The sequence below is a fragment of the Staurois parvus genome, unplaced genomic scaffold, assembly GCF_062004578.1.
Source record: "Staurois parvus isolate SC_StPar_1 unplaced genomic scaffold, SC_StPar_1.0 ptg000425l, whole genome shotgun sequence".
Lineage (NCBI taxonomy): Eukaryota > Metazoa > Chordata > Amphibia > Anura > Ranidae > Staurois > Staurois parvus.
This window is the reverse complement of record NW_028318221.1, coordinates 939115-965653: the sequence shown is the minus strand read 5'-3', so window position 1 is coordinate 965653 and position 26539 is coordinate 939115. Positions and strand designations below refer to the sequence as shown.

The 26539-nt window shown below is 40.1% G+C and overlaps 1 protein-coding gene across 4 annotated transcripts in view; it reads left to right on the top strand.

Moving 5' to 3' along the window:
- NFIC (nuclear factor I C) overlaps nucleotides 1-21384 on the top strand; it is a 160506-nt gene extending 139122 nt beyond the window's left edge. Inside the window, exons 7-11 of one of the 4 annotated variants that reach the window (XM_089687411.1) lie at nucleotides 12092-12220; nucleotides 12431-12615; nucleotides 12926-13028; nucleotides 14003-14088; nucleotides 20552-21383. In XM_089687411.1, the coding sequence (XP_089543537.1) occupies nucleotides 12092-12220; nucleotides 12431-12615; nucleotides 12926-13028; nucleotides 14003-14088; nucleotides 20552-20569 (521 nt within the window). In that variant the 3' untranslated portion in view covers nucleotides 20570-21383. Of the gene's footprint in view, nucleotides 1-12091; nucleotides 12221-12430; nucleotides 12616-12874; nucleotides 13029-14002; nucleotides 14089-20551 lie in introns of all 4 variants that reach the window. The other 3 variants (XM_089687409.1, XM_089687410.1, XM_089687412.1) reach the window with 3 other exon arrangements.
- The last annotated feature ends 5155 nt before the right edge of the window (nucleotides 21385-26539 follow it).

Here is a 26539-nt window from a genome sequence, read left to right as displayed (position 1 = left end):
GCAGTACTAATAATATTTTGATTATTTTTAGCAGTTATTTTGAAAAATGGATGCTATCAGAGCTTAAAAAGATTGATTTGTTTTACCTTTAGTCTTGTATCACATCTGTGTGGTGCATATTACCTGCGTTTTAGGTATGTTACCTTTAAACTCTATATGTGTTTTGATGAAGGAGCTGAAAAGATGCAGTAAATTACCTTTTTAAAGATATCACACCTAAAGCACACCTACTGTAAAATTCACAGGTGTGAACAGGGCCTTATTACTCAGAAATGTCTCTTTTGCGGGACACTCTGATGCCAGACTAATTCTCAGCATCTGATATTGGATATTCCCTGGATCAATTTTACCTATAAATGTTAGTATCCAGTTATATTCTGTGTTTCCAAGAAACAATCCAGGCCTTTTTTAAAGCAATCCACTGAGCTGGCCAGAACTAACTCTTGAGGGAGTCTATTCCCCATTTTCACAGCTCTCAATGTGGCTGAATTTAAACAATTCTGCAAAGAGTGGGCCAAAATTCCTCCACAGCAATGTGAAAGGCTCATTGCCAGTTATCGCAAATGCTTGATTGCAGTTGTTTCCACCAAGGATGTTACAACCAGTCATTAGGTTTAGGGGGCAGTTACTTTTTCACATAAGGCCAGGCAGGTTTCAACAACTTCTTTCTTAATAAATGAAATCATAATTTAAAAACTACATTTTTATTTACTCAGGTAATCTTTTTAATAGTAAAATCTGATGCTCTGAATCATTTAAGAGTGACAGCGCACCACCGTTTGCCGCACTTCACGCTCCTGGAGCTGCGCATGCGCGGTTAGAATGGGAGGACGTCATATGATGTCCTCCCGGAACGAGAGAACCGCCTTGCGCCCATCATTGTACTATATGGCGGGCTGGAGGCGGTTAAAGAATGCATTTATTAGTGGTTCTATTGTAAATTAGGACAAACTTGGGGACAGGTGGATGTGCTTGAATATACTCTACAACCCCAGCAAAACATCAATTAATTTTTGCCTTGTACAACTTTTTCACCACAGCTGCCCAGCTTCTCCATTCAAGTTGTAATTTCTTCTAGGTTTTTAGGTTGGTTTGATGTTTTAGTTATGCATTAGATCCTGGCTTGTTTTTTTTTTTTCCTCTACAATTTATTTAATGGTATATAATAGTACAGAACAAGTAGACCAAGTACACATATCATGTTTTAAAGTACATTAAGATAATGGTTTGCATATGTCACATACAGTATAGGTAAAACATATTAAAGGTTTAAGGTGTTACTAAACCCAGGAGCCTGTATTCACTATGTATGGTCTTCCATGGTACACAAAACATAGAAGTGCAATTAGTTTAGTAAATATAAACTGCTAAATACCTTTTCTCATCAGCAGTTAGAGCAGTCATGTGGCTTTTATCTGTGTCCAGCCCACCACTAGCTAAAGCTTGTAGGAGGAGGTTTCTTTCTGCTCTAGGAGGATGGAAGTCCCCTGACCTCTCTCTGGATGTGCTGATTGGCCCTGTGCTGATCACATGCACTCTCCTAAGAAACAAAAAACCTCTCTAGCAATATACAGCAAAATGAGCTTGTGCATGCCTACGGTTCAGTCTGGAGTGGTGGTTGCTTGAAAAAGGGAAGGAACAGAGAAGAAAGGATCAAACAGCTTTTTTACACAATGCAGAGGGTTAACCCCTTAGGTTCCACAGTGAGTATAACAAGAATGCTTTACTGCATATGCAGACTGATTTTACTGTTGTGGGTTTAGTAACACTTTAAGTTCACCTTTACAAAAAAAACTGCCTATGCAGTAAAGGGGTGTTTGCAGAAAAATCAGCTCTGACTAAAGTTGAATAATGCCCTTGATATAGGTGTAGCCAATTTACATACAGTGGACATAGAAAGTCCACACACCCCTGTTAAAATGCCAGGTTTCTGTGATGTAAAAAAAATGAGACAAAGGTAAATAATTTCAGAACGTTTTCCTTCTTTAATGTGACCTATAAACTGTACAACTCAATTGAAAAACAAACTGAAATATTTTAGGGGGGGGGGAAGTAAACATAAAAAACTAAAATAATGTGGTTGCATAAGTGTGCACACCCTCTTATAACGGGGGATGTAGCTGTGTTCAGAATTAAGCAATCACATTCAAAATCATGTTAAATAGGAGTCAGTACACACCTGCTATCATTTAAAGTGCCTGATTGACCACAAATAGAGTTCAGCTGTTCTAGTAGGTCTTTCCTGACATTTTCTTAGTCGCATCCTACAATGCCATGGTCCACAGAGAGCTTCCAAAGCATCAGAGTGGTCTCATTGTTAAAAGGTATCAGTCAGTAGAAGGGTACAAAAGAATTTCCAAGGCATTATATATACCATGGAACAGCGTGAAGACAAAATATGGCGCAACAGTGACATTACCAAGAACTGGACGTCCCTCCAAAATTGATGAAAAGAAGAGAAGAAAACTGGTCTGGGAGGCTGCTAAGAGGCCTACAGCAATATTAAAGGAGCTGCAGGAATATCTGGCAAGTACTGGCTGTGTGGTACATGTGACAACAAGCTCCCATATTCTTCATATGTCTGGGCAAAACGGAGGCCTTTTCTTATGAAGAAAAACATCAAAGCTCGGCTAAATTTTGCAAAAACACATCTGAAGTCTTCCAAAAGCATATGGGAAAATGTGTTATGGTCTGATGAAACCAAGGCTGAACTTTTTGGCCATAATTCCAAAAAATATGTTTGATGCAAAAACAACACTGCACATCCCCAAAAGAACACCATACCCAGTGAAGCATGGTGGTGGCAGCATCATGCTTTGGGACTGTTTATCTTCAGCTGGAACTGGGGCCTTAGTCAAGGTAGAGAGAATTATGAACAGCTCCAAATACCAGTCAATATTGGCACAAAACCTTCAGGCTTCTGCTAGAAAGCTGAACATGAAGAGGAACTTCATCTTTCAGCATGACAACGACCCAAAGCATTCATCCAAATCAACAATTTGAAAAGTCAGCCTGTCCTGAGAGATATGAACCAGTTGTTCCGTTGTCGATATTGTATCTAAACGGAGGAACCATTCCGCCATCGTCGGGATTTGGATAGATTTTCAGTGCGCAGGTATACCCATTCTGGCTGCGTTGACTATATGCTTAGCCAGAGATTTGAAGTATTGTCTATGAGACAGAGAGGTTTGATGGAGTAGGTATTGAGCAGGAGTAATCCAGATTAGGGTAGCTACCTGAGTTCTAACCCTATGTTATATATTATAGATAAAGTCACCAAACGTGCTTTAAATACTCCTCTGTTCTCTTGCAGCCCCAAACATACATCAGGGGTCAGTGGGTAAATTATGTGTAAAAGGATGGGAGTTCTGTACCAGCAGGATTTCAACTTGTAGCTCTGGCAAGTTTTATTTGTTCTATGTGTCCTCTTTAAGTCCCTAGAATTCCAATGACACGGTCTCCAGCCCCTATTGGTCAGCATAATAACAAGTGAAAGGAAAATCCCCAAAATGGACACAGAACACAACAAAAATGTGACCTGACCCTTCCCCACTCTTATTAAATTTTAAAAGAAAAATGTTTGATTAGAGTCCCACTTGCCTACTGGGCACTTCTCCCCCTTCCTGCCAAGGCCAATTTTCAGCTTTCAGCGCTGTCACACTTTGAATAACAATTGCACGGTCATGCAACACTGTACCCTTATGAAATTGTTATAATTTTTTTCACACAAATAGAGATTTCCTTTGGTGGTATTTACTTGCCGCTGGGTGTTTTATTTTTTGCACTATAAACAAAAAAAGAGCAAAAAATTACAAAAAAAAAAGTTTTTTTTTGTTTCTATTGTAAAATTTTGCAAGCAGGTAATTTTTCTCCTTTACTGATGTGCGTTGATGAGGCTGCACTGATAGGCAGCACTGATAGGCGGCACCGATGGGCACTGATAGGCAGCACTGATGGGTACTGTTGAGGTGGCACGGATAGGAGGCACTGATAGGCAGCACTGGTAGGTGGCACTAATAGGTGGCAATGATGGGCAGCACTGATGGGTGGCACTGACTGACGGCACTGCTGGGCACTGACTGGCGGCAATGCTGGGCAGCACTGATGGGTGGCACTGCTGGGCATAGGTGGGTTACACTGCAGAGCACAGATGGGTGGCACTGATGGGTACAGGTGGGAAGCACTGATGGGTACAGGTGGGCAGCCATGATGGGCACAGGTGGGTGGCACAGGTGGACGGCACTGCTGGGCACTGATCCCTTCACTGACAATTGCCGGTTCTCGGCAGTACTTTCCTCACGCTGAAGGTACAGTCGATAACCGGCAACTGTATTTACCCGATGATCTGCTGTATCATTGGAAGCATCTGATTACATGGCGCTGTGATTGGCCTTTTACTATATCGCGTGATCAGCTGTGTCCGTAGAACACAGCAATCACCAACGTTGCTGGGTGCGTGCTGCAGGGGGCCTGTTCTCGGAGGACGTCCATGGATGCCCTCCCAGAACTAGACAACCGTGCTGTAGCCGTCTTTTGGTTATAGCGCGGTTGGGAAATGGTCTAAGAGTAAAAGAACAATGCCTATCAATGCCCATAGTCATGTTTTGTAGTCTGCCTCTTCTCTATAATTTTTTTTTTTTAATGTTAAGTGCATCTTGATGGTTTTCTTAATGTGAAGAAAAACAGTTCAGATTGGATAGATTGTGTTTCCACTGAGATCAGGCTTGTTAAGGGGCAGAAAACAACTATTAAACTTGTAGTTCTCCTAGTTCCACAGTAGTTGGTGAAGGGATCTAATAGTGCTCAGAGAACTATCTATGCAGCAATGCTCTGAAAACTATATTGGACTTGTCTTTTTTTAACAAAAATCATTATGGAAGAGAGATGGACTCAGAAATGTACATTTGCCTATGCCCATAGTTTATAGTCTTGTGACATTATCATAGAATTATTATGACCAGCACCACCTAAATTCTGAAGTACTAGAGTCTTATTAGGGGGAGTGGAGTATGAACATGGTTGGTAAAAAAAAACATGTTGGAGAAAAGGTGGAGGAACTTCACCTAAAAGGGGAAGTTCTGCTTCTGTGCATCCTCCCCCCTTCTCTTTAATTATTGGCACTTTTTTGGGGGGGTGGGGGAGCGAGCCAAACTTCCACAATCTGAGCAGAAGTTCGGCCCCCTCCTCACAGGTTCCAGAAGACTGCAGGGCCATTCACAAAGAATAGAGTGGCTTGCACATGCGCAGCGGGAACCGGATGTGAAGCCACAAGGCTTCACTGACTGTCTCCCTTACTTAAGATACCGGTGCCTGGACCCGAAGCTAATTTTACATTTTTACCCAGGATATTCTTCATCATAGAGGATCCTCTAAACCAGGGGTATTGAATTAAAATTAACAAAGGTCTGATTAGTAAAATATTCTTCCAGCAGTGGTCCATATTGCATTTTTGTGCATTTTGTGGTTCTTTACACCACAGCCCAAGTGCGAAAGGCACGGCAGTCCATTCATGTGCCTGCTTTTTCTGCTTTTTACCATGCAATTTCCATGTGCCATAACCATACCATGTATTTTAGTGTGATTAAGAGTTAATGGCACCCCCACACGCACCACATTTTGTGTGCGGCTCCATGTCCCCCTTCATGTCTCCCCTACCACAGCACTTACCTCTTCACACATTACTCCCACAGCACTGCTCTACTCCCACAGCACTGCTCCTTTCATATCCCCCTCACAGCACTGCCCCCCTTTACATGACCTTTCACACACATAGCACTGCCCCTTCACATCTCCCACAGCACTGCTCCCCCTTACATGACGCCCACACACACACACACAGCACTGCCCCCCTTTACATGACCCCCCACACACAGCACTTTCCCCTTTACATGACCAACCCCCATACACACACACACAGCACTGCCCCCCATTTAGTTCACAGCCATACCCTTTGCTCCCTTCACTCTCCTACCTTGCATAGAGCGGAGGGCAGGAGGTGGAACAATCCTGGACTGAAGGCGGGAGGCACAGCAACACTGGATGAGGGGCGGGAGCCGTCAGGTTAACTTTTCAAATTAACAAGCTGGTGATTGGTTGCTAGGACCGTTCCCTGCATCCTAGCAGCAATAACCTCCTGGTTAACTTGAAAATGTAATTCAGGCAGGTGCTGCTCACAATCTCCATGCAGTGCTGCTCCTGCTCTCAGTCCATAATTGTTCCACCTTCTGCTGTCAGCTCTGTTCTACAAATGACAGTGACGGAGGCTGGGGGAAAAGAGGCTGCTAAATGGCTTGATTGTGGCAGTTCAGATCGGTCTGGATCCGGACCAAGGTCCGCCATTGAGTGATGCCTGCTCTAAACTAACGAGGTGAAATATGTTAGAGGGGTGATCCAGGGGGCAGGATCATGTGCTGGAGTTTGTCAGGTGAATAAAGTTTTGTCTATGAAGACATCATCTGGGTGACTTTTTCTTTGGATTAGAATGCAGGAATCTGAAACTCAAGGAACATACTGTAAGTTTAGTAGAAAATGCAGTCAGCAGGTCAAACCATGAAAAGTTTGATAAAAATAGGTTGAGGAAATGCCAGGCAAAAGGTAACATTCTCCCTTTTCTTAAATAGGGTGAATGTTACAGTAAAGACAATTTCTATTTTTCAAATGGAATAAAAGCAATTTGTTCATCAATAAACCCAATAAATTATATTCTCAAAGGATTTAGAGGACCTAAAGTAAAACTGCAGGCATGCATATTGAAATCTAGATGTGACAAATGTTTCTATTATTATTATACAGGATTTACAGTTGTGTTCAAATAATAGCAGTCAGACATCACTAACCTGATCAATCACTGTTTTTGGTAGAAATTATATTTCTACGTGGCAAATAATTTACTAGCAGGTGTAGTAGAGTAATAGAAATCCAACAGACCCAACAGTCATGACATGCATGCTGCTGATTCTGTGTAATTGAATCACTAATTGAAAGGGGCATGTTCAAAATAATAGCAGTGTGGAGTTCTATTAGTGAGGTCATTCATTCTTTGAAAAACAGGTGGCAATATTGCCATTATTTAAGGAAAGAAGGCAGCAAATGTTGTACATGCTGGTTACAGTGCATTTCTCTCTGAAATTCTGAGGAAAATGGGTCGTTCCAGACATTGTTTAGAACAGCGTACCTTGATTAAAAAGTTGATTGGAGAGGGGAAAACATATAAAGAAGTGCAGAAAATGATAGGCTGCTCAGCTAAAATGATCGCAAATGCTTTAAAATGGCAACTAAAACCTGAAAGACGTGGAAGAAAGTGAAAAACTACCATTCGAATGGATAGAAGAATAGCCAAAATGGCAAGGACTCAGCCAACAATCAGCTCCAGGAAGATGAAAGAAGGTCTAAAGTTACCTGTGAGTACTGTTACAATTAGAAGACGCCTATGTGAAGCCAAGCTATCTGCAAGAAGCCCCCGCAAAGTCCCACTGTTGAAAAAAAGACGTGCTGAAGAGGTTACAATTTGCCAAAGAGCACATTGACTGGCCTAAAGAGAAATGGCGCAACATTTTGTGGACTGATGAAAGTAAGATTGTTCTTTTTGGGTCTAGTGGCCAGAGACAGTTTGTCAGACGACCCCCAAACACTGAATTCAAACCACAGTACACTGTGAAGAGAGTGAAGCATGGTTGCGCAAGCATCATGATATGGGGATTTTTCTCATACTACAGTGTTGGGCCTATTTATCGCATACCAGGGATCATGGATCAGTTTGAATACATCACAATACTTGAAGAGGTCATACTGCCTTATGCTGAAGAGGAAATGCCCTTGAAATGGGTGTTCCAACAAGACAACGACCCCAAACACACCAGTAAACGTGCAACATCTTGGTTCCAGACCAACAAGATTGACGTTATGGAGTGGCCAGCCCAATCCCCAGATCTTAATCCAATAGAAAACTCGTGGGGTGACATCAAAAATGCAGTTTCTGAGGCAAAACCAAGAAATAGAGAAGAACTGTGGAATGTAGTCCAGTCATCCTGGGCTGGAATACCTGTTTACAGGTGCCAGAATTTGGTTGACTCCATGCAACATAGATGTACAGCAGTTCTCAGAAACAGTGGTTATACATCTAAATATTAATTGATTCAAAGGAAAGCAAAATCTTCAAACATTTTTCATTTTATATAGTGAATGTTTGAGTTTGTAAAGAATAATACAAACACTGCTATTTTTTTCAGTCTAATATTCACTTTTCTTTAATTTTTTTTAGAGGAACAACACAAATTTGATAGATTTTTCTTCATGTTTTGATTTGGAATAGAATGTGTAGTGTTCCCAATGCATTTGTGTGTATGGAAATAAAAGCTATTAGAAGGATTTTGAGCTTTATTCACTTTTTTCAACACACTGCTATTATTTTGAACACAACTGTATATAGCGCCAACAGTTTGTGCAGAGCTTTGCAAAATGAAGGTAGTCCATACAGTTACAATACAATTTGGTACAAGAGGAAACGGAGGGCCAGGGCCCTGCTCATTAGAGCTTACAATCTAGTGTAGTCTAATACTTATTTAAGGGGAAAATACCCTCAGCATACCCTTTTAACAACCCAATAATAAACATCCAGCATGGTGAGGCTACACCTGAAAAAAAAACATTTATTTGTAATGTTTACATGATTTTGTGTTCTAGTAAAAACTTTATCTCATATACTGTATAGTAGATGTAAATTGAAAGCTTTGGCAATATATCCTTGGTATTACACTTGTGTGATTTATCATGTTAAAATTAAAGGGATAAAAAAGAAAAAACAAGAACCATCTCACCAAGTTTATAGCTGTTAGGTCCAAAGGGAGGTCAGCATGATAAGGAAAATTGAGAACCAGCTGAAATGATGAGCCCTTGTGCAGAGAGAAGATCTTACTCTCTTTATATGTTCCACTTGAAATGGCTTCCTCAGAGGACGACATTGGCGTGTACAATGCCTGTTCTTAGTCAAACAGAACTGATTTAAAAAATGTGCGATCGTGCCAATTACTACTCATTGTCATATTTACCATATTTATTAACCAAATTTAGCAAAATAAGCACGGGAAAGATTAAAGCTTAACAAAAAAAATATATTTTGCGGATTAACAGTCTATCTGTGTGAAGGCAATCCCACTCATGTCTTTTGGGAATCAGCAGGTGCACAGAAACAGGCACTGATCCCAGTTTGACAGCCACACAGGCTGATTGGATGGTATGATCCGTGTAATGTTACTAAATTTAAAATAATGACTTCTACAAAATGACCTCCAGCAGACCACTGGTGTGAATGCCTCTGACTAAACAATCAGAAACAGACTTCATGAATGTGGCTTGAGGGCCTGACATCCTCTAGTGGGCCCTATGCTGACTGCCCTACACCATAAAGCTCGATTGGCATTTTCCATTGAACACCAGAATTGGCAGGTCCGCCACTGGCACCGTGTGCTTTTCACAGATGAGAGCAGGTTCACTCTGAGCACATGTGAAAGAGTCTAAAGTAGCTGTGGAGAACATTATGCTGCCTGTAACATTGTTCAGCATGATGGTTTTGGTGGTGGATCAGTGATGGTCTGGGGCAGCATATCCATGGAGGAAAGCACAGACCTCTATAGGCTAGATCAGTGGTGGGCAACCTTTTTTTTCAACTGAGCCAAATCTCGCCAAAACCACGATTGAAATTTATTTTGAGAGCCACATTTTTAAAACTGTTTTTAGTTTCAATAAGTTTTTATAGTAATTCATCCCCCATAGTAATTCATCCCCCATATAGTAATTCATCCCCCATATAGTAATTAATCCCCCATATAGTAATTCATCCCCCATATAGTAATTCATCCCCCATAGTAATTCATCCCCCATATAGTAATTCATCCCCCATATAGTAATTCATCCCCCATAGTAATTCATCCCCCATAGTAATTCATCCCCCATAGTAATTCATCCCCCATAGTAATTCATCCCCCATATAGTAATTCATCCCCCATATAGTAATTCATCCACCATAGTAATTCATCTCCCATAGTAATTCATCCCCCATATAGTAATTCATCCCCCATATAGTAATTCATCCCCCATAGTAATTCACCCCCCTATAGTAATTCATCCCCCCTATAGTAATTCATCCCCCCTATAGTAATTCATCTCTCATATAGTAATTCATCCCTCATATAGTAATTCATCCCCCCTATAGTAATTCATCCCCCATATTAATTCATCCCTCATATAGTAGTAGTAAGTAAGTAGCAAGTAGTAAGCCAAGTCCCCCCTGTGTCAGTTCACTTACCTTTGCTCCGCGCGTTCCTCTCGCCGTGTTCCCGCACCGTTCAGGTCTTCAGGGCGGACTGTGAGAGGAGCCTAGCTCCTCTCACGTTCGTCACGCTGCCCCGCCTACACACATCCTGACAGCCAATCACTGGCTATCAGGATGTGAGTGGCAGCGAGACTGGCCAATCATTGCATTTGAGCGCGCTGCCCTGGTTGTTTTTTTTTTTGGATCACGCTGCAGAGTCCCTGCCGCTCGAGAGGAGGGAGGGGAGCGGGCGCCCGGCACACAAGAGCCGCATTAAAGCGGGTAAAGAGCCGCATGTGGCTCGCGAGCCGCGGCTTGCCGACCACTGGGCTAGATAATGGCCATTAGGTATTGGGATGAAAATCTTGGACTCATTGTCAGACCCTTCGCTGGTGCAGTGGGTCCTGGGTTCCTCCTGGTGCACGACAATGCCCAGCCTCATGTGGAGAGAGTATGCAGACAGTTCCTGAAGGATGAAAGTATTGATACCATTGAATGGCTCCCACGCCCGCCTGACCTAAATACAGTAGAACAACTCTGGGATATCATGTTTCGGTCTATCCGACACTGCCAGGTTGCACCTCAGGCTGTCCAGGAGCTCAGTGATGCCCTGGTCCAGATCTGGGAGGAAATACCCTAGGACACCATCCATTGTCCGGGCAGTGCCCGAGTTTCCAAATGGTCAGTCTGCCCCTGCCTGAGACATTACCCAGTCTATATCAGTATAGATATCCAGCATGATATGTTTACCCATTGAGATCTGATGTGTTTTCAAAGTTTTCCTTTAATTTTTTTGAGCAGTGTATATACAAGAGAACAATAAATTCAATTACTATCACTAAAAACTGCAAGCATTCAATTGTAACTAAAGGCAAAACATTTTTTTGTTTTATTGTAGTTTGTGCCTGCACTAGGGAGAGTCACCCTCTCTAGGTGTCCTGTTTACCATTATCATCGAAAGTAACAGAGAATCTCACATTTGTGGTTGACATCAGAATACTAATAGAGGGGAAATCGTCCAAAAGGGACCCTAGTTCTTGTGACACTCTGGGATTCCCTCACTTTGGATGAATTTCCTCTCACTTACTGCTTTGACCGTGGGATAGGAAGTGAAGGGAAATCTCCCCAATGGGATACAGAGGGCAAAAAAAGTGACAGGGGTTATAACCCTTCCTTATTCTTTCCAAAATGAAAAAAAAAGTTTCGCCTTTAATTACACTTTAAAAAGAGCCCTTTGGAAGACCCTTTCTGTGAATGTTGATCAATAAAGATTTTATTTTTTTTTTTTTTTTGGATCAACCACAGAACCTCTCCTCTGCATCGTCACCTTTTGACAATTTAATTTTTTATCTTTTTAGTTTTAATGCTAAGCTTACTGTATCTCTGCCATCACACTTTATTATATCTGTACAATTGCTCCAGACCTTCAGCTCTGTATTGGGGAAAAATGGCAATTTGTTTCACACTGCCTTTGATCACTAATTTTGCACATCTAATTGACTAACTTTGTTATTCCAGACCACATCATACAGTATGTGTATTACAGTACACTACTCATAACTAGTGTAAACATGTGTAAATGAACTACTGCCATAACCTCACATATTATACACTATCAATGGGTGCTCACATATGTTATATCATCTTGCCTGTAATTAGATTTTAGTGGTCCAGTGTCTCCCTTATTTATTTGTTTAGGGAAATGTATCTATAACAGTTGCATAAAAATACATACATATACTCCATCCTGATTTGTTTTCTGTATTGTAATTGGTTGGATAGGAATGTCTCCAACTGTGAAGAAATCTGAATTGGATAAATCACCATTTCACAGTCCATCTCCTCAAGACACATCCCCAAGAATTAGTGGCTTTACTCAGCATCACAGGCCGGTCATAGCAGTGCACAGTGGTGAGTGAAAAAAACAAAAAGTACTCCCTAGTGAGTGCTTAGCTTCCTTCAGAGTGCACAGATAAGTGCACAGTTTGAAGTTTGGACAGGTATATTTTGTTACACATCACAGATCTTCTTGTTGTGTTCATATTGTTTCTGTTGTTTATTTATCCCTCTCTTTTTTCTCTTTTCCCATTTCTCTCTTACAATTACCTTTGCTTTACTCAGGTCTGGCCCGCAGTCCCCACACCTCCACAACTTTACACTTCCCACCTTCCTCCTTACTTCCCCAGGCTGCCTCCACTTACTTCCAACACACAGCAATCCGCTATCCTCCTCACCTTAACCCTCAGGATCCCCTGAAGGACTTGGTATCCCTTGCCTGTGACCCGTCCAACCAGCAACCTGGCCCGGTAAGCATGTGAGCCTTCTCAAAAGATAAATGTGTTTTGAAAAAAAATTTAGTTTTTTTTTATATAAATAATGGTGACACATTTAAAATAAGTGGGAAATGATGATAGATGCTGTAGCTGCTGACATGTGGTTTTCTGTATATAGTCATATAAAATTGTAATTTATCTTAAGTTGGGTATTGTCCCTTACAATATTCTGCATCTGGGGCTATGCCCTAGACTGTTACTACATCTGCTCTCCACCCACTTGCTATCTCAGCTGAATGGGAGCGGCCAGGTGAAGGTTTCAAGTCACTATATCTCCACGCAGATGCTGGCCCCACCTCCTCCTGGAATGCCCCGTCTTGCATTGCCCTCCGACACCAAATCTACTACTGCATCTGATGGGGGTACCTCTTCACCCACGTCTCCAAGTGAGTACCTTTATGGCACTAAGGTATTCACAAAATACTAGTGCAAATAAAAAATGTGCATTGATAATGCAGGCTTACGTGTTTGTTGAATGTTACTGAGCATGAACTTGAATATTCCTTTGCTTGCTCTAACTATTAAAATGGATCTAACCAGATAACGTTGTTGTTTCTTAGTTCATAAGAAGAATTATCTTTCATTGAAAAATAAGCAGATTTTCTTACTAAAAGTGATGTGTTTTTGTTATTATTGCTAACATGAATTGCAATGAAATGTTCTGTGTCCTATGTGAGTGCTGGTATTTTATGGTCACAAAAACAAGTTCTTGAGCAGCCTTATTCCTCATCCTCAGTATAGAACAGGAGTAAAGCAGTCAGGATAAGGAGTTTTATGCATCAACCTATGTGTTGCAACCAAGAGATGTATGCCTTTAACATGGATATCAGTGTGTCTAAAATGGCTATAATTTTTTTAAGGTCAGCCCCTCCCAAAACTGATATTTCCATTTTGTCTACTCAGCAATGGATTGATTCACCTGTTTCTTTTCTCTCTCAGAAAAGCCAGGGGCAACTTTTGTTTCACTAGCTTGTGTAAAACTTTTTGCAAGGCAATAATGTTGATAGCACTCACTAGGTCTGGTCTCTCCTTGCTCATTCGACATTAGGCAGAATCTATAAGAGAAGAACTACATGATAATTTTGTATTGTAATAGCCATGGCAGTTGGACAAACTGGGAATTCTGTAATTTAGTATGCCGGTCACCACACAAAGCTGAAATGTCAGTTTTGAATTGGCTTGGCCTTTAACACAGTGAAAATGGACAGAATGCTTATCTGGCAAAGCTTTACTGGGGTCTAGCCTGTTTTTTGTGCTTAATATTTGATAAACATTTGTGGTGTAGTCTTTATGACGCATTTTTGCAGCTAACATCTTGCTTCGTATGTACTATGAATCACATTCCTTTCTCATTTAACAGCGTATTCTGCACCTAGCACGCCTCCCGCAAACCGATCCTTTGTAGGGCTAGGTCCACGGGACCCTGGCAGCATTTATCAGCCTCAGGTAATAAATTCATTGTGTTAGTTAGAATTGTAAAGTGCATTTTGCTACTGAGGAATTAAAAAACACTGGGAGAGCTGAATTTACTATAAGATACAATAAGCTAGTGCCTATATCCTAAAGATTTGACTTTTTGCAGTAGAGCTAAATGTTTTGTTTTTCCATCATCGATAGAGTAAAGTTTTATAAGCTCATTTATACATTGTCATTTTTTTCTAAGCCAGATTAGAACTTGTTTTAGGACTCTTCTGTGTAGAAGAGGTGATCTTTGCAGGGGGTGACCCTTTAGGTGTATAAAGGTTGTGCACATACAGGTTGTGGTGACAGAAATTCAGCCCTAACCGCTAAAGTGACAAATAACTATTTATCAATTACTCATACTGATTTAGTATCATTTAAAACCAAGGCAATGCAGACAAAAATAAATGAATCGAATTTTTCAAAAATGTTTTAAATTAGGTGTGATTAAAAACATGGAAGCCTTGCCAAAATGGGCTTGTCTTGGCTCAGAGTATTCACCAAGTGCAGTATATTCTGGTCTAAATGGTAACACTGATTTAAGTTCTAAGAGCCTTATACTTGAATCTAGTTTAATTAATTGTCTGATTGGAGACTTCCATTAATTTTCTAAGATTGTAGAAACATGATAAGGAGATGCTGATAAGATGTGGAAAATGCAGATGTAACAAAAAATCTTTAGCTGTGATGCCTTTAGAACAATCCCAGTTCCAAAAAAAAGTTTGGACACTGTAAAATCTACATATAAATATAATTCAGTGATTGCAAATCTCATAAACCCATATTTTATTCACAACAGAAAATAGAAACATATCACATTTTTACATCTAGAAAATGTACCATTTTAAGAAAAAAAGTAAGGCGCTTTTGAAGTTGATGGCAGTAACACATCTCGAAAAAGTTAGGACAGGGTAACAAAAAGCTGGTAAAGAAAGCGATACTGACAAAAAAGAGCTGAAATAACATTTTGCAACTAATTAGGTTAATTGGCAACAGGTCAGTAACGTGATTGAGTAAAAAAGGGCATCTTAGAGAGTCAGAGTGTCTCAGAAGTAAAGATGGGCAGAGGTTTACCAATCTGTGAAAAGCTGCATCTAAAAATTGTTGAACAATTTCAGAATAATGTTCCTCAATGTAAAATTGCAAAGACTATATTATCATCTACAGTACACAATATGATCAAAAGATTCAGAGAACCTGGAGAAATCTCTACCCGCAAGGGACAAGGCCAAATCGCAATATTGGATGCTTGTGTTTTTCAGGCCCTTAGACAGCACTGCATTAAAAAAAGGCATGATTCTGTGATAGACATCACTGCATGGGCTCAGGAATACTACCAGAAATCACTGTTTGTTAACACAGTTTGCTGTGCCATCCAAAAATGCAACGTCAAGCTCTATCATGCAAAGAAGAAGCCATATCCGAATATGATCCAGAAACGCTCCCATCTTCTCTGGGCCAAAGCTCAATTAAAATAGTCTGTTCCAAAGTGAAAAACTGTTCTGTGGTCAGACGAATCGAAATTTGAGAACCATGGGTGCCACATCCTTTGCTCTTGAGGGGATTGGGACCTTCTGGCTTGTTATCAGCACTCAGTTCAAAAGCCTGCACCTCTTATAGTATTAGGGTGCATTAATGCGTATGGAATGGGCAGCTTGCACATCTGGAAAGGCACCATCAATGCTAAAAGATATATACAAGTTTTGAAGCAGCATGTATATAGAAAAGTGTAGTGCTGGTGCCTAAATCATATGGTGAAGACATGTGAACTTATAATTTACATAATAATAAAGACATTTTAAAAATCCAAAAGTGAAGTGTCCAACAGTGTTGCTTAAATCAATCATAACTAATGGAATGGGGTGACATCTGTGAAGAGTACATCCGTGACAATCCTCCACCACTATGCACTCACTAGAAGCCAGAAACAACTGAGCTCTATACAGAAATCCCTCCAGAAGATGTGACCTCTCCACTACAGGAATGGATATGCATCAGATATCAGATGCAGCTGGGTACTCTGTATGGAAATCCCTCTGAAGAATGTGTGAGTTCGCTAGTGCATGAATAAGCTAACAGTCTGATGGTGGTGGATCCTAGAGCAAGAGCTCACGGACCAGAGCCCAGGAAAGGTAGCATACAGTGTAGTATTTTTATTTTGTAAAAAAGCAGTTACATCCACGTCGAGCACATATAGCCTTTTCAGACTTCTATTTTCAACAACTAAATTTCCGTTTTACCCTAGAAATACAAATAGTGTCAGACTATATACGAGCCAAACCTGAGCTATTTCATACTTTTGGGACAATGAGCCTTATACCTATTCTGACATTAAGACCAGTAAAGTGTATTTTGGGCTAGGGCTGTGTTGGGCAGGATTTGAGAGGTGGTGCCCTGCATTTTTACATTGCGGGGCATGGTTTCCCCCTTTTAACATTTGAAATGTTACAAAGTGACATTTCAATCACTTCAGGTTGCAACAGAGAGCTGTGGAGCAGTACGGAAAATTGCAGACATGTTGCAGTTTTCCACACAGCAAATCTCTGTACTTGCATTCTGGTGTTAAGAAGGCACATTGAAAATAATTGTTTTCTGTGTGCTCCTGCAGAATATTCTGATCACCTCACAAGTGTGAATGAGTCCTTATGTATACATGATAGTTTATACATTTATGTGATTTTGTTAAGTCAATTTTGCTGCTATGCACATGTATGCTACATTAATGCTAGAATTTTTTTTTTGTTACCATCATTAACCTCCCTAGTGGTCTGATTATGTCAGTATTTCTGTGCTCAAAGCGGTACATTTTTTTGCATGGAAATATGTATTTTTTTATTGTAGGCCTGTAATTTTTAGGAATAACTCACTGAAATCTGTCCGAACAAGAGTCTAGTAAAGTATGTTACAATTTGAAACATGAAATCATAAATTATAATTGAATAAATAATCATAAAAAATAATAATATAATAATACATTTAATTCAATAATATAATCAAACCAAAAACACTTTTGAAATTTGAAATATAGCGGTAAGTTCGCACATCACTGAGCAAAGTCGCAGAATCATTTTCAGTGTCTGATGACGAATTTCCCCACGAATCATCACTCAATTCTGCAAGTACAGGTGAAACTCAAAAAAATTGGAATATCGTGCAAAAGTTCATTTATTTCAGTAATGCAACTTAAAAGGTGAAGCTAATATATGAGATAGACTCATTACATGCAAAACAAGATAGTTCAAGCCATGATTTGTCATAATTGTGATGATTATGGCTTACAGCTCATGAAAACCCCAAATCCACAATCTCAGAAAATTAGAATATTGTGAAAAGGTGCAATATTCTTGGCTCAAAGTGTCCCACTCTAATCAGCTAATTAAGCCATAACACCTGCAAAGGGTTCCTGAGCCTTTAACCACTTCCCGACTGGCCGTTGTATATAAACGGCCGGACGGTGGCAGTACAGGGTCGGGTGGCCGTTTATGAACGGCCTCCCCGCACCCTGCTTGTGCGCGCTCCCTGGGAGCGCGCAGCACCGCGATCCGGTGCCCGCTGTGTCCTCCGGACACAGTGAAACACCGATCATCGGACGGGACCTCTGTACGAGGTCCCGATCATGTGATCACTGATTGGCCAATCAGTGATCACATGCAAAGTAGTAAGCAAGATGTCACTTGTGACATCATTGCTTACTATGTGTGAAATCTGTGAATGATCACAGAGGTCACATGGTACAAGGCTATTCACAACAGCCTTGTACCATGTGACAAGCTGTGACCAATCACAGCTCACTCAGTATTTCTCAATGAGTGCAGGAATGCACACAGAGAGAAAGAGAAATGATTGCTTTTACATCCTATATGGGTATAAAAGCAATCAGTAAAAAAAAAAAAAAAAAAAAAATCTTCATCACCCCCCACAAGTAGTACAGTGTCACCATGGTGACACTGTACTGCTAGGGTGACAGTATGTAAAAAAAAATAAATAAATAAAAAATAATAATATAAAAAAATAAAAATGTAAAAAAGAATGTTTAAAAATTATAATTTTTGGTTATAAACTAATTTGTTTTTTTTTTGTTTTTTTGCTAAAAAGATAACGGAATACATTTTGGCAAAGATGTATGATGAAATATTATTTATTTGCAAAATTTTATTAAAAAAAACACTTTTGTTCAAAATATTTGGACTTTTTCATTACATAGCAAAAAAAATAAAAATCCCAGTGGTGAATAAATATCACCAAAATAAAGTTTTATCTGTCTCAAAAAAATGGTAAAAAATTAATTTGGGTACAGTGTTGCATGACTGCGCAATTGTCATTCAAAGTGTGATAGCGCTGAAAGCTGAAAATTGCCCTGGTCAGGAAGGGGGTAAAAGTGTCCGGTCTGGAAGTGGTTAAATGGTCTCTCAGTCTGGTTCAGTAGGAATCACAATCATGGGAAAGACTGCTGACCTGACAGTTGTGCAGAAAACCATCATTGACACAATCCATAAGGAGGGAAAGCCTCAAAAGGTAATTGCAAAAGAAGCTGGATGTTCCCAAAGTGCTGTATCAAAGCACATTAATAGAAAGTTATGTGGAAGGGAAAAAAGTGGAAGAAGAAGGTGCACAAGCAGCAGGGATGACCGCAGCCTGGAGAGGATTGTCAGGAAAAGGCCATTCAAAAGTGTTTGGGACTTTCACAAGGAGTGGACTGAGGCTGGAGTCAGTGCATCAAAAGCCACCACACACAGACGGATCCTGGACATGGGATTCAAATGCCGTATTACTCTTGTCAAGCCGCTCCTGAAAAACAAACAACGTCAGAAGCGTCTTACCTGAGCTAAAGAAAAACAGACCTGGTCTGTTGCTCAGTGGTCCAAAGTCCTCTTTTCTGATGAGAGCAACTTTTGCATCTCATTTGGAAACCAAGGACCCAGAGTATGGAGGAAGAATGGAGAGGCACACACTGCAAGATGCTTGAAGTCCAGTGTGAAGTTTCCACAGTCTGTGTTGATTTGGGGAGCCATGTCATCTGCTGGTGTTGGTCCACTGTGCTTAATTAAGTCCAGGGTCAACGCAGCCATCTACCAGGAGATTTTGGAGCACTTCATGCTTCCTTCCGCAGATGAGCTTTATGGGGATTCTGACTTCATTTTCCAGCAGGACTTGGCACCTGCCCACACTGCCATAAGCACCAAAACCTGGTTCAATGACCGTGGGATTACTGTGCTTGATTGGTCAGCAAGCTCGCCTGACCTGCCAAGAGAAAGATGAGAGACATGAGACCGAACAATACAGAAGAGCTGAAGGCCGCTATTGAAGCATCTTGGTCTTCCATAACACCTCAGCAGTGCCACAGGCTGATAGCTTCCATGCCACGCCACATTGAGGCAGTAATTGCTGCAAAAGAGGCCCAAACCAAGTACTGAGTGCATATGCATGCTTATACTTTTCAGTAGGGATGGAAGAAGGGACACGCGCACCATGAGAACCAGGTGGGATCCGAGAGAGGCTGTGGGCTACTCGATGGTGTATGTAGAGCCTGACTCTCCTCAGAGATGTCCGGAGCTGTGAAGATGGGTGTCTCTATCGCTGGGCGGGGGGAAGGGAGTCTTAGAGGGTTCTCCCAGGTGGGGGGCAGGGGTGTTGGTCAATGTCATGCTCTCTCCTTGGAGGGGAAAAGGGGGGTGGTGTTGGCCGTGTCCATGGGGGCAGACAATTTTTGTGTTGCCTAGGGCAGCACAAAACCTAAATACACCGCTGGGCACAGGACAAAGCACTAGCACAAAATGTATGTGAAATGCTTTGATACAGTAATGTTTTATTATGTGATTTTAGTGTATTTAGTGAATGTAACTGTTTCACATTTTTAAATTTGCCGCCGTTCCGTCCCCGTACGTCCTGACATTGCAGGGAACGGAACCCAGAAGACGGATGCCGGCATCCGCCGGAGGACATTGCAAGGGACACTGCAGGAGGGACATTGCGGGAGCGAAGGACAAGGTAAGTGCAGAAGAGATCCCGGAGCAATGCTGCAAGGTATTCCCAAGTGTAGCTGGGTTACCGCTTGTGGTGCTGCAACTTTACCCCGAGCTACACTCGGAAATACCTCCAGGGAGGTTAACACAGTGGAACATGTTTGGAACTGTATTATGTCCATATTTTGGGTTTAGAATACCAAGGAAGGGCTACAGAAATGTAATGATAACTTTGGTATTTAATTTGTTTCTAACAATTACAGAACCAAAAACTGACTGTGGGAAAAAGTGGCTGTTGAAAAGAACATCTTTACTTTTTTTGACTGTTGTTCTTAATTGTTAATTTTGCAAGTATCTTTTTTAGAGCATTTCGTACTAAGATCTTATGTTCCTAGTGTTTTAGTACCTTCTTAGTAACACTGTTCTTTAAGCATATTTTTGCATTTATGTCCAATGTAACCTTCTTTCTTCTGCTTTTTCCTTAGTCTTGGTACTTGGGATAACAGTCTTGACCTACCTCCCATCTACTGGAACCAACAGACAGAAAATTAGGTTTTCTTCATAGGTCCAAGTCCATATTGATAAAATCTTGTTTATTAAAAAAAATGCTGTTACCACAATGGAGAAGGCCCCAAAGACCTGCAGCTGTTCGCTCGAGATTATGACAACATAATTTCCCAGATTCTGATGGACCCTTCTCTTCAGAAAAAGAAACAGGGCTATTGTTTTTGCTTCAGTGATTATAAGCAAATGTATAAGGTTTCAATCTCCTTTTGTTCACAATTCCACTCACAAGAGGGTTGACCATCCACCCAGCAAGAAGGAAGAAGAAAAATAATCTTCCTGTGGAGATATAAATATTATAGAAATAATATAATTTCATTATTTAGCTCTGCTTTAACCCATGTTTAACCTGTTTTTGCCTGAAGGACTTTAGCTATGACAGATAGGCATTAATCAAATACTCACAATGTTGTGATAAGCACCTTAGCCTTCTACCTGGGCCTTGTCTGTAACTTCAGGTACATATTGATCCAAACAGATGCTCAAGGTTGTTAGTCTGTACTTCTTGAAAAACCTGTATCATAATGATTCATTTTTGTAGATATAGAAATATCTGTGTGCATATTGCAGTATGTGTACAAAAAATGTATCTCTACAGTGCCTTGCAAAAGGTTTTGCAAAGCATTGTACAGTTGTATTCTTCACATTACATATTATATAAACAAATACTAAAATGTATACAGAGATGGCAAATTCTGCAATGTTTTGAATAGCAAATCCTATACTGAAATTTTGTTTTTTAAAATATATATACATACACAGCTGATAATTGAGATATAGATATATATATATATATATATATATATATATATATATATACACAGTAGCTCACATTTTTGTACATATTTTATTGTATCTTTTCATGTGACAACACTGAAGAAATGACACTTTGCTACAGTGTAAAGTAGTGAGTGTACTGCTTGTATAACAGTGTAAATTTACTGTTTCCTCAATATAACTCAACACACAGCCATTAATGTCTAAACTGCTGGCAACAAGTGAGTACAACCCTAAGTGAAAATGTCCAAATTGGGCCCAATTAGTCATTTTCCCTCCCGGGTGTCATGTGACTCGTTAGTGTTACAAGGTCTCAGGTGTGAATGGGGAGCAGGTGTGTTAAATGTGGTGTTATCGCTCTCACTCTTTCATACTGTTCACTGGAAGTTCAACATGGCACCTCATGGCAAAGAACTCTCTGAGGATCTGACAAAAAAATTGTTGCTGAACATAAAGATGGCTTATGCTGTAAGAAGATTGCAAGACCCTGAAACTGAGCTGCAGCACGATGGCCAAGACCATACAGCGGTTTAACAGGACAGGTTCCACTCAGAACAGGCCTTGCCATTGTCGACCAAAGAAGTTGAGTGCATGTGCTCAGCGTCATATCCAGAGGTTGTCTTTGGGAAATAAAGATGATGCACAAGAAAGTTTGCAAACAGTTTGCTGAAGACCAGGTGAGGAGTACAAAGACAAGTGTGTCTTGCCTACAGTCAAGCATGGTGGTGGGAGTGTCATGGTCTGGGGCTGCATGAGAGCTGCCAGCACTGAGAAGCTACAGTTCATTGAGGGAACCATGAATGCCAGCATGCACTGTAACATACTGACATACATGATCCCCTCCCTTCGGAGACTGGGCCGCAGAGCAGTATTCCAACATGATAATGACCCCAAACACACCTCCAAGACGACCACTGCCTTGCTAAAGAAGCTGAGGATAAAGGTGATGGACTGGCCAAGCATGTCTCCAGACCTAAACCCTATTGAGCATCTGTGGGGCATCCTCAAACAGAAGGTGGAGGATCGCAAGGTCTCTAACATCCACCAGCTCCATGATGTCATCATGGAGGAGTGGAAGAGGATTCCAGTGGCAACCTGTAAAGCTCTGGTGAACTCCATGTCCAAGAGGGTTAAAGCAGTGCTGGAAAATAATGGTGGCACACAAAATATTGACACTTTGGGCCCAATTTGGACTTTTAAACTTAGGGGTGTACTCACTTTTGTTGCCACCAGTTTAGACATTAATGGCTGTGTGTTGAGTTATTTTGAGGGGACAGCAAATTTGCACTGTTATACAAGCTGTACACTCACTACTGTACATTGTAGCAAAGTGTCATTTCTTCAGTGTTGTCACATGAAAAGATATAATAAAATATGTACAAAAATGTGAGGGGTGTACTCACTTCTGTGAGATACTGTATATGAGTGTCAAACTTTCCTGATTTAAGGCTAACTACTTGCAGGCCCCTAGACCCCATTCACTATTATTTTCTGTGTGTCAGTACCTCTTCAACAATGTTTCTCTCTATATCAGTAACCTGCAGTTGGTTTATAAATCTGACCTAATGTCAGATTAAATACAAATATCGCATGGAACAAAAGTTTAGTGTAGGATTTGGTATTCAGTAATGAGGGAACTGTCGACTGGTCTGAAAGGCACTGTATAAATTATGTGTCTGTGTGTATGGTGTGTGTATGTATATATACAAATACACACACCATACACAAATAGTGCAACAGATACCTTAAAGGATTAGGTGAATTTAATTTGTTTATTGCACATTATTGCTAATTTTTGTGTATTGTACACTTCATCAGATTTATATGTACAGTATATCCATAGATTGTGTGTTGACATCTGTATAAAGCTACATTTACTGTACAGGCAGTGGCCGGCACTGCAAGTTTATGTATGTACATAAAATTAATGAGTGTCATAATGATATATATATATATATATATATATATATATATATATATATATACACATGCAGCGCTATTGTATATGTGTTTTCCCATAGAATGGCCTTTGCTTCAAGCTGCACAGAGAGTTATTCACATAGGTGACAACTTTTAAAATGAGGAAAACCTGAAACATATGTACACTTAGAAGCGTCTCACAATGTTTTAGAAACCACTGCCACCAACCTACTTTTCATAATATTCTACAGCTTGTTGTCCACCTGTTCAGTGTGTACAATATTCATGCAATCTAACCAAAAAAAAAAAAGTGAACATAATATTCACAACAAAATGAAATTCTTTACAAATTGACCTTAAAGTGCCACTTTAGACAAATAGTCGTAACAATATTATTTTGGATAGCATGGGGAGAGGTCAGAGCCTCTGTCAGGTTTTTATGACCTGTATGTACCTGGTATGGAGGATTTGCCCTTATGGCCTCTCCTTGTGAAAATGACCATCAAGTGAATGGAAATCTCTTAATGTTATACACAGACAGCAATACAAACCGTTTAATGACCAGAGGTCTTTGAGGCTTAGATGCCCAAACCAAATTTGGCAAACTCTGTATGCTTCTGAATGCATCAGCTAACTAAATGTCACTCATATGCCCACCTAAATAATTTTTTTAAGAAATATAAAAGTTTTATTTGGTTTCCCATTGTACTTATTACCCTACTTGTATTATTTTACATATAACAGTTTTAATGTAATTTTTACACACTGTTAAACTTTGTAACGCTGTATAATTTTCTCTTTGCTTAACTAAACCGCTGTGCAGAATGAGAGGGGCACAGTAAAATCTTCAGGCAGAGAAGATTGTTTGTGATCACCATGGTTTGTTGTCACGGTGATCACATGATTTGGAACCACAAGGATTGTATCTAAGTTGCTAGTCTGCACTGCTAGTTCTTATCTCCAACTCCAATGAATGTTCTTCCAGCATGGGAAGCTTTGCATAAGAACATTTTAGAGGCCACAAACTCAAGCAGCAATAAAAAGCTGTTGCAGCTTCTAACCCTTCACTCTACCAGAACTGGCTGAAGTTACACTTTAAAGCTGAATTCAAGGAAGGTGAAAAAAAAACCCTTGCAGTGAGACTTCCCTGCACTGCAATAGTTTAATGCTTCTTAAGTCTAGGAGTAGAAGAATAAGCTGTAATATATACCTTACTGCTTGCTTCTCCCAGCCACCTGCACTTTCCTTTCTTCTCTGATGCTTCTGGGTTTGGATGGGCCGTCAGTGTCCTCAAATACAATGCAGGGCTGCTGGCCCTTCATTGAACCCACCTATGTCAAAGTGTGACCACTGGGCGGAGCGCCAAAAAAAGGAGCTTTGGGTAACTAGTTGTACAGAATGTCAGAAGCCTGCTGGAGTGAGAATCAAGATGAATATTATAGCTGACTCCTCTTCCCCTATAAGGAAGGGGAGTAGAGGGGGGGTTCTTACTGCAAAGGACATTTTTTTATGCTGCCCAGAGTGAGGCTTTAGGTTCAAAAACACGGTTTGGAAAGTCAGAGCCATGATAGAAAAATTTAAATTGCTTTCACTAAATCACATATGGACATTTCAGTATTTGGTGATTTTACAGAACCTCAGAATAGTTTTATCTGATATTTTGTATTCTACTAGACCTTTTTTGTACAAAAGCAGGAGAATTTATACTAGATGTGCAAACGATCCAAAGAATCTCCTGTAACCTGTCTTACAAAGGATCATCAAATACTGTACTGCAGATTGATGTTGTTTTTTATCTGTTGTATTCAGTTTCATTTTGTATACAATTTGAGAAATGAGGTCCTGAAAATAAAAACTACCGAATACTGGCAATGTTGGCAACAACTACATATATACACTGCAGTATTATCAATTTTTAACCACTTGCAGACCAGCGATATACCCATACACCTCTGGACTTCAAGTAGTTATACCAGGTATCATCCTGATACCATTCTGCGGTCAGCTCTCTTGTAAAAGCAATCGGAGCTATTTCTTTTACAAACAGTGGGAGGGGACACCCCCCTAGTTGCCTTCTGTAGCTCTTTTGGGCTCTCCCCCCCACTGGGAAACCTGATCGACCATCCGGCACATCCACTAGCTAGCTGGACGTCCGAACAACTGAATACTGGCAATGTTGGTGATAACTACATGGCAGGGCTATCAATGTTTTAATTATGTTTTCAACATTAGAAATAATATTTTCACCCTTAGCAACTGTTTTGTTTTTTGTTTTTTTCAGTTTGTGTTTTAATGGCAAGGTCACATGATTACTTTATTTGTAGGCTATTCTAAAACACTAGAAGCCCTAGCTTTAAATGTTAAATGTTTGGTCTGCTTAAAAATATGAAGCGTGAGTGACTCCTCCATTATATGCAGGATATAATGTTCATTCAGTCTCTGGGAACTCCATTAGAGAGGAAAACCTACCTTACCTCACAATCCAGTGGCTGTTGCGTTTTAATGTATGACATGTAGTATAGTTGTCGCTGCCAGAAATGGAAGGAAAGAAACATGCAAGAAGTCCCCTCTACTAAAGTCCCCCTTGGGCTAAATAAAAATTTTATTCTGCATATATGGGTGGGGGACACCACGATTTATTTTTTATTTTTTTTGGCCAGGACTAAGTACTGTATAGTCTTAAACCTAAAGGGACGCTAAAGATCTAAATGCAAAAATATTGTTTGGTGTCTGTATAAAAAATAACATTGATTACTTTAGGCTTCATTTACACTGGCAGTATCAAACCTGAGTTTATATGTGTTAGTGGACATATTTAAATGGCTATAAATTCATACAATGTTTTTTTCACACTGTATTTTTACCTACATTCACGTGTATTCAGTTTAGAAGCATTTTGAGAAAATAGAATTCTGTGCATTTGGGATCCAATTAAAAACTATAAACGCAGCTAAAGCAGGAACATCAAAAACACAAGAAAAAGTGATCTGGAAGGCATAACCTTTGTTTATATTTTCTAGATAAGTTCAGTGTAAATGAGGCCTAAACTCTCTTTTAGATAAATTAAGACAAATACAGCAAGCAAGCTAGATTTACCATGAAGTTTATGTAACAAAACACAAGAATAATACCCTATGAAATGCTGCTGCTATATTGATTTCTATTATTACAGATGTTATCTATGTATAGAAGCAGGCTAATGTGATTGGTCA